Source organism: Merops nubicus, unplaced genomic scaffold (assembly GCF_000691845.1).
Source record: "Merops nubicus isolate BGI_N331 unplaced genomic scaffold, ASM69184v1 scaffold5210, whole genome shotgun sequence".
In the NCBI taxonomy this organism is placed as follows: domain Eukaryota; kingdom Metazoa; phylum Chordata; class Aves; order Coraciiformes; family Meropidae; genus Merops; species Merops nubicus.
This window is the reverse complement of record NW_008583438.1, coordinates 106,389-115,504: the sequence shown is the minus strand read 5'-3', so window position 1 is coordinate 115,504 and position 9,116 is coordinate 106,389. Positions and strand designations below refer to the sequence as shown.

At 40.1% G+C, this 9,116-nt stretch overlaps 1 protein-coding gene across 1 annotated transcript; it reads left to right on the top strand.

Moving 5' to 3' along the window:
* Positions 1-4,047: 4,047 nt before the first annotated feature.
* AMIGO2 (adhesion molecule with Ig-like domain 2) lies at positions 4,048-5,781 on the top strand. Its single transcript, XM_008940637.1, has one exon. The coding sequence runs from the start codon at positions 4,114-4,116 to the stop codon at positions 5,677-5,679; it is 1,566 nt and encodes a 521-aa protein (XP_008938885.1). The 5' UTR covers positions 4,048-4,113; the 3' UTR covers positions 5,680-5,781.
* Positions 5,782-9,116: the final 3,335 nt, after the last annotated feature.

Sequence of the window (9,116 nt, the reverse complement as noted above, 5' to 3'; positions counted from 1 at the left end):
AAGAGCTAGGAGATGAAGAAATGGGTAATCCAGATCTGCTCAGTCAGAAATGCTGAGCAGATCTCAGAAGAAAGAAGAAATGGTGTGGACATTCTGGAGGGCGGACTGAGATCTTTAAAATTTTCTGGTGCTTGTGCTCCCTAGAGGTGCAGCAGTATTCCTGCAGTCATACAGCAAGGTTGTGTGCAAGTGTTTGCATTTTCTCTGTGCAGAAATTGCCAACCAGATGTGGGACCATTTGCATCACCAATGTACAGGAGGATGTTATTACTACTCTAAAGCATTTATGAATTCAGTTTGTTTAACATTGAAAGGACTAAGGGTAGTGTTTGCAAAAGCATTAATTCAGGTGACTTTTGATATCCAGTCCAATTCACTTCTTAAGAGATGTGTCACATAAAGATTTTTTTAGGGAAGTCTCAAATGAGTTAGGAGAGAGAGCTTGGTGAACGGGTTTCCCTAGAAGAAACAGCACTATGCCTGATAGTACTTGGAGGAGAAGAGAAATCTGGTGTAGAGATTATTAATGTAGCATTAGTGAGAGAGAGAGACCAGAAAAAGTGGAAATTAATTTAGCACATTAGTTGATCTTGCAGCAATAACTGATGTTGAGGGTGTTTATGGTTGCCCAGCATTCACCTTTTCTATAAGCAGCTCTAGGTGCTCATTCCTTGGGAAAAAAGAAAAAAAGAAAACAACCGAACAAACCCAAAACAAATAAACAAAGAGACAAACGAAACCCCACACAGATTCAAATGATCAAAACAAGGACCCAAATACTCAACTTCTCTAGGAGTTGACCTGTTGTACTCAGATGAGCTGTTCCTGACAACAGAGGATGTTCCCTGAGATGTGAGGATGTGTCCTGCATTTCTTCTCAAACAGTTAAGAAGAATGTGCACCATTACTGCACAGACAATTAATTTCAGGGATTACTGTGCTTTTGGCAGTGTATTTAAAATATTGCACTTTAACATCACAAAGACATGATTTCTTTGAAAAGAATTCAAGTACAAAGCTCCCAACTTTACTATAAATCAAAAAAGCTTGTTACCCAGCTCATTCAGAAATAATGGTGAAATACTTGGACAGAGTCTGTTTGCACTTGTTAGCTGATAGTATTTAATATCAATATTCTTTTTGAGAAAATATGTAATATTAAACTTTGTAAAACAGTACCTTTCTAAGATGTGAAGTAACATTATTGGATGAAACAAAATGCCAATTTTTAATGTAAGTCTGACTGCAGGCTTTGTTCTTCCTTGCCACTTAACACATATATGTTATTAACCCAGAAATGTTTATGTAGTCATTTTGAATAAGTTTGAATTATCACATAGGTTATAAGTATACTTTATATGCTTCATAGATCTGACCCCCTAGAAGAAGTTGTATCTATGAATTGTTCCCATAGACTAGCTAGCTAGCAAAAACAATTAAGTTAGGTGCTTGGGACTGGTAAAAAAAATATCCCTCTGGGTTCCTAACTTCCCACTGAAAACCACATGCATTTAGATACTTCAGTAGGATCTAAAAGCCTGTGAGACTTTATGAATCTTAATTCTAGGCTTTCATTCAAATCAGTCCATTTATTTTTACAATATTTCTATAGTTAAGCTTATGTTGCTATATGCCTTTCATAGAGAAGGAAGCAAGGAGAACCCCTTACAGTCAGAAATACCAGAGTCGTAGCATTTTGACTCTCATCTCAGCACTTATCCAGATCAGCCCTTCGCAGCACAGACATTCTTGATTTTCTAACTGTCAAGTTGATGACTACAATATGTTCATTATTTTCTAACAATTACCAGTTCACATAATTTATCTGATATCACAGGAATTCTGTGGCAGAGGCCAGGATATGCTCCAGTTCTCAGGCACAGGGATTTAGTGAACACTTGATGCAACCTTTTTCCTGTTCTTCCTCAGAACCTGTGCACAGTGGGAGGAAAGGTGGGGTTGTTTTGTTTTGTTTTGTTTTGTTTTGTTTTTAAAAAAAGAAAGCAATCATATAACTAAGGAGCCTATATAAAATCTAAAATGGCACAGAAAATCTTAATTCTGACACTTTAATTTTTGAGCATTTTACTTGACAGTCTTGCTATTCTCTTAATACAGTTTTTGGGAATGCAAACATTTAAAACCAATGTATATATGAATCCTTGTGAAAGGTGAACTCTCCCATCCTGCTGCCTTCATATTTCTTGTTTTAATGGATCATTAGAAGGTTCAGCTCTTTAGATTCATAGCACATCCAATACCACTTGACTTAAGAGTAGTTTTGTCAGCAGAAGACAGCAGGCTGCTAGATTGGCAGAGGGTGACAGGAGGGGAATAAGGAGCTGAGAGGGAGTGCAAATTAGTGCATTTCACATATATTAATTAATTGCATAGATAATCTTAGATTCATAAGAAGCAGATGGAAATTCTCCAAAGAACTGTGTTCTAAGGTTCACCTTCTGAAACTCGTCTCTCTCCTGCTAAACCCTCTTCTTGCCCTTCACAGTTCCCCCAACTGCTTTTCCACTGTCATATGCCTTAACTGACTCTCCAAAGTACCTTCTCCTCAGTTGCTTCATTAGTAACAATGATGATGCTCCATTAACATTCTCCTCCTCTGCTTTTCCCTTCCTTCCCTATGCATCTCTTATCCTTCTTTTCCTTCTCTCCCCTTCTTTGGCTGCTTCTCTGCCCTGCTGTCCTCCACCCTTCAGGTCTTAATTGTAATGTTTTTGTACTCAAGACTCATCCTTTCTTCACACATCTTGCCTCATCAGAGAATACAACTTCTCCTTTATTCTTCTTCTTTCCATCTGGGGTTGCTTCTTTCTCCTCCTCCCCACTGCCCACAAGCAGTCTCCCAGCTCTTGGCCATAGCCTCTATCAGCAGCACAGACCAGACACTGTGGGGCCAGTCCTCTTCAGATACTGTACCAATGGGTGGGTGAGATTGGAGACATGAGTGTGAGGTTAATATGTGGGAGCTGAATACCATCTTTGAGCTCTGAAGGGGTGGGGACTATCAATGCATATGGATAATCAGGTGAGAGTTTACTGGCAAACTCTTAACAGGTATCCAGGGAGGGCAAAAGTGAAGAGACTTGTTCATTACCCTGCTAAGTATATGTACATTTTGTTAGAACATGGCACAAATCACTACCCTGCTCAGTGTTGCGTCCCTGCTTCAAACCATAATGATGCCAAAATATTCTCAGAAAAGAATATAATTGGATTTGTTCTTACTATTTAAGTATGAGCAAAATATTTTTTTTCCTTTACTAAGTTTTGAGAAATGGCTGACTCATTCTTAATGAAAGTTCCCAAAACTTGTGCCTGGAGCAGGCACCAGGCGTAGATTTCCTCCTCAACAGTTATTTTGGCAGAAGTAGAAGTAGTAGAATACAAAATACTCCAATTAGACACCTTGAATAAATTTTAAAATAGGCTGTTGCTACCTGAACTATCAGTTACTAAATTAAAAAAAAAAAAAATTAAAAAAAAGAAATTTGTATGACATTTAAAGCTAAGTAGTCTGAGAAAATTCTTTACTTGAAAATGTGTGTCATTTTTTGACTAGGAAGAAACACGTGTTGTAACTGCTCCCCACTAGGAAAGAAAATAGCATTTTTGGATGAGGCATTTTCTTTCCTGCATCAGGTATTTTCTGTTGGGGTCAGTTTGGAGATAGTAGGGGATGCCGTTGCCTAGTAATGTTCCACAGGGGAAGCATTTCTGCTTTATTTTTTCATGAATTGTCAGAAATTACATTCCTTGGTCCAAGACTGAAGAATAGATGCATTGTATTTGAAGAGAAAAAAATATATTTGTAATATTTACATTTAAAATTCATGCAGAATTTGATCTTTACATAAAACCAATGTTAAGCTTACATCCCCTAAGAACAAATAGATTTTACGATTAACCTTATAAAAAATGAAGGAATAATTGCCCCTGTTTTTCAAAAGACATGCATAAGAAATGAGGCAGGGTATGAATCGCAAACCTTAACGTGCTGTACCTCTGTATCCCTCTTTTGACAGCGATTAGTGCAAAGATAACTGCACATACAATCTGTGGCAAGGAGCACTGGGAGACAGCTAAGAGACAGTGACAATGTCTTTAAACTGGCGGACAATTCCTACTCAACTTGGAGTATTTAAAGTGAACTGCAAAGGACTGGCATGCCTCTTGGTCTTCACAGTGAGCATTTGTGGCAGTGCCCCGGGGATGTGTCCAACAGCCTGCATCTGTGCCAGTGATATTGTAAGCTGCACCAATATGAACCTCTCTCGAGTGCCAGGAAATCTTTATAAATGTATGAAAAAGCTGGATCTGAGTTATAACAGAATTGGGGTTTTGGAGCCTGAGTGGGTCCCAGTGCTGCTTGAGAAACTGGACACTTTAATAATCAATCATAACAGCATTAGCAGCATTAGCACCGGAAGCTTTTCCACAACCCCGAATCTGAAGTACCTAGACTTGTCATCCAACAGCTTGAAGACACTGGGCAGTCCTGTATTTCAGGAGCTAAGGGCACTGGAGGTTCTCCTCCTGTACAAAAATCAAATAACACAGATAGAGTCTTCAGCCTTTGGAGGATTGTACAAATTACAGAAACTGTACTTAAGCTATAACTTGCTTTTGCATTTCCCACTGGACTTGTACACTGGAAAATATAAACTGACAGACCTTGTATTGTTGGACATTTCCTTTAATCACATCCAGTCGATGCCTGTTCAGCGCCTGAGTTCAGTGCCGGCCAAACATCTTAGTGGAATTTATCTTCATGGCAACCCATTTTATTGTGACTGTATGCTGTACTCCATGCTAATCTTCTGGTATCAAAGGCACTTCAGCTCAGTGATGGACTTCAAAAATGAGTACACATGTTTGTTGCAATCAGATCCCAGAGGCTCCAATAAACTGCCTTTACTGCAAGATAACTTTCTGAATTGCTCTGAAAGCACCATCAACAGCTCTTTCCAAGCCTTTGGGTTTATTCATGATGCCCAGGTTGGTGACAGGCTGATTGTACACTGTGACAGCCGAATCAGCGACGCGAGCACCCACTTTGTTTGGATTAGTCCGGACAATAGATTGCTGGAGCCAGACAGCGAGACCAACAACTTCAAGGTGTTCCGTAATGGCAGCCTGGAGATAACAGATGCCCAGCTAGAGGACTCGGGGCTATATTCCTGCATTGCAATAAATAAGAAAAGACTATTGAATGAAACCATAGAGGTTAGAATAAATGTTAGCAATTTCACAGTGAACAGGTCCCATGCTCATGAAGCATTTAATACAGCTTTTACCACCCTTGCTGCCTGTGTAGCCAGTATTGTTTTAGTACTGCTGTACCTCTATCTGACCCCGTGTCCATGCCAGTGTAAGGCAAAAAGGAAGAAGAGGAAGCAGAACCAAAGCAATGCCCACTCATCCATACTGAATTCCACACCGTCACAAGAGCTGCCAGCCGACGAGAAGAAAGCCAGCACTGGTAAACGGGTGGTGTTCCTGGAGCCTGTGCATGAACCAAAACACAGTCAGAATGGGAAAGTAAAACTATTTCCTAACGACAATATCGTTGCTGAGAGTATCTTAAAAACTACTCGAACAAAATCCGACTCCGACTCTGTCAACTCTGTGTTCTCAGATACACCTTTCATGCCATCAACTTAGTTTGCTGCCTGTGTTTGTATCATGCAGTTACATTTTTGAATACCTCCTTTGCTTGTAGCAACCATCGGGAAAAACAAATAAAAAGAGAGAAAATGTTTTAAAGAAAGTATCTACTGTCAGTCCTTGAGCTGTGTCTTCTCTCTCTGTGAGTGCAGGGCCATGCGACAGTGGTATCTTCTGTATCTAGTGGCATCTGGGAAAAGCAGAATAATGTGGCACTCGTGAATATTTTCAGTGCAAGCTTAGCCTTGGCTTTGACTCTCTGGTCCATATATGGCAATTTCTCATGCGTGTTTAGAGGGACTTTCAGTGCATACAGCTGACTTCTCAGAATCAGAGGCTAACTCCTATCAAACAGTTTCAGTCATGCTGATAACTCAGCTGCTCCTCAGCAGTGAGCACAGAAGCCAACTCAGATGGCTAATGACAAAAATGTCCAGGCTTCCTGCAATTCCTTTCACAGGCTCATAAAATCTTTATGGCAAAATCACTAGGGCAAAAAGAAATTACTTTCCTTGAACTGATCAGAATAAAAAGATTAGTTTTACCACTGGGATGCCTAGCAGCACCAGATAAATGCTTATGGCCTTCAACAGAAAATGTTTTTTGCTAATAACTGCTTGAGAACTTTAAATGGAGGGCATTGTACTCATTTTATTCAAAACTTAGTCATGGAGTTACTTTTCAGAAATGAAGGGGTTGTATCTGTTTATAAATATTGACACAATGCAAACAGATAGAAGATAACAAGTTACCTTTGAAATTGGTTGTGTCAAGGAATGAACGTTGTCAGACATAAGGACTCAGGCTAATCAGCAGTAACCCATCAAGCTGTGATAACTGGATTGATTGATCAGTTGTCCTAACATCCACATGGGGCAAACAGCCCTGCCACTATCACCAGGGCTCCTGCTGTATCTTGAGGATGAGTGGCTTCTCTTCAGAGGTAACTTCATAAAAAAGGGGAAATAAGTCAATCATTTCAGCAGCACATGGCTCCATCAGTTTTATAAAAATTGTTCCTCAAAGATTTTTCTTAAAAGAGGAAGTACAGTATTTGTGCAAACTCATTAAAAATGTAGAAGACTTTTACGCACTGTGAATTCAGAGAGCACAGCTCCTAGTTTTGGCCCTCGTCTTGTATGTGCTGCTTCCTTCCTTGCCCAAATGCATCATTGTCAAAGTTTATGAACCTGTTAAGACTGGCCTGGACTGGTCATGCAACGTAGGTCACATGAGGTGTTGTGTTATTATAGTGAATGTTTCTGTTCTATTTGATATTTCTTTTTCAGTTTGTTATATTTGTTTGCAGGTTTGGGGTTGTTTTTTGGTTTTGTTTTTTTTTTAATTTTACTTACATTGGGACTGGTCCAGACCTTGCCAGTCTTCTTCACATTGATTAATTCAAAGAAGTTTTGCAAGGAGTTACAGTTTACCAAAGAGTAATTGGAGCATGTCTGTCTTGTTTTATCTTTGGGGAATATACTGAAGGGTAAAAGATTAAAAAAAATCAGAATCAAAGGACAACATGGTATGACAACTGTAATTTATTTCTGAGAGTGTCACTGTAAGAGCCACTTGCCATTTTTTGTGATTTCTTTTGAGAAGCATGTCGTCATGCTAAAGCTTGTATCTGGCTGAGCCAAAGCCATCAACAATTGATTTGCTACAGAGAAATCCTGATGTAGCTAATTGTTTGAAAGCAAGCTATCTGGAAAACAGATTAGATCAGGAAACAGTGTTGCTGTGATATGCACAAAATATGTAGAATCAGGAAAATGCTAGAGATTTTAATTCAGATATTCAGGGAAATGGAATGGAAATTATTTTTCTATGCCGAGGATAATAAATGTTTAGTAGAGAAAGACAACCAGGGATTTGGGTCTTTTTTTCATATACTTATCTGTGTAAATTTAAAAATGGCTTCTGCTATCAAGCAAGTTAGTGTTCTTTCATAAGGCTCTTCCCCTCTTTTGTCTCTATACATGCATTAAACCAAAACCCATATGTTTACATATAAGGTACAATAAAAAAAACAGTGATTGTCTTTGCTGAAGTCAGTGATATAGTTGGGTCATCTGGCAGTGAGGCAAAGGCTGGTCACTGGCTCCTTCTCAAAGATTTTTTTTATGGAAAAGATTCAGCTAAGCTGCTGTGCCACACATGTGGTGGGTGGGTGTCCTCCGTGTTGTGGGAGGAGATGATCAGTGACCCAGGGCCACAGGGCTGAAACAGCAGTGAGGCTGTGTGGGAAGTGAAGAGGCAAATAATCCCATGGAAAGTTATACAGATCACTTACACATCTGGACAGATATTATGCTCTGTTGTCCTATGAGGCTAGTTGACCAATATTTTGGTGTTTACACAAGAGCACTGAGAGCCAGTTCCAAGTTGGTCTGGAAAAGAAAACACTCTTGCTATCCTGCAGCAAGAGTGTGGGGATTTGCAGGATCAGCCTAATCCTGCCAGGTGACTAGAGAAGCTGAGAGTTGATCTAAACTGCAGATATTTACTGTGACTATTAACTGTCTGTGTTTTGCTGACGGCTTCAAAGTGGTCACAGTTGTAGCTATGGTTATGAGCTAGGTGATAAAACCAAAGCTTCTGAAAGAGCTGTTGGCTTGTTTGCTGCTTCTTTACATTATCATAGCCTCATGAGGATAACAGGTGCAGTTTTAATAAAGATTTTTTAAATTCTTTACTGGATATTTATTATAGAGCATCAACACCATGAATCTACAATTTCAGTCCTCTAATTGGAAGGCTGTAGAAAGTCTATACAGCTCAGTTGTTCTTCCCTTCCCACCACAGTGCAAGCCCCTCCAGGGTTGTAAGCATGCAGCCATGCAGCATTCTGGGTGGTCACATGGGCAGGAGGAGCTGCCTAGATGTCACACCAGCCTCCTGTGTGGTCTGCTGTCTTAGTGAGTCTTCATTGGCAGGCCTGTCCTTACTGCTGTGTCATCCCTGTTAGCCTATGGCCCAGACTTCCCATTGCTGTTTCCAGCAACTAGCAAAGAGCTGAAAAACATTTTTAATACAGAGCAAGCTCTGTTCTGCAAGGTGTTGAGTAGTGTCAGTCCTGCCACACTCCTGCAGTGGGTTTGTAGTAAAGCAGAGGCACCAGCTCACTGGCAAGAAGTCTCTGGTTGGACACGTAGTCACCCATTGCCTCTGCAAGATGTCTGGAATGAGATATTCCCCATTCAGTTCAGATAACCCTGAGGAATTTTGCTCTCCCTTCTCTTTTTTTCCAGTGCCTAAGACCATGACACACAAGCTCATAGGCAGGGCTCTAGGCTGTAAGTTCTGTGAGGGTCCTTTAAACTTAGGTCCTCCACCACTTCAACAGTGCTGAGTAGCTTTTCCCTTACTCAGGGGCCTATTGCATCAGTTAGCTGTCTCACAGACCAAAAATAAGGGCAATAGCTGCAGAT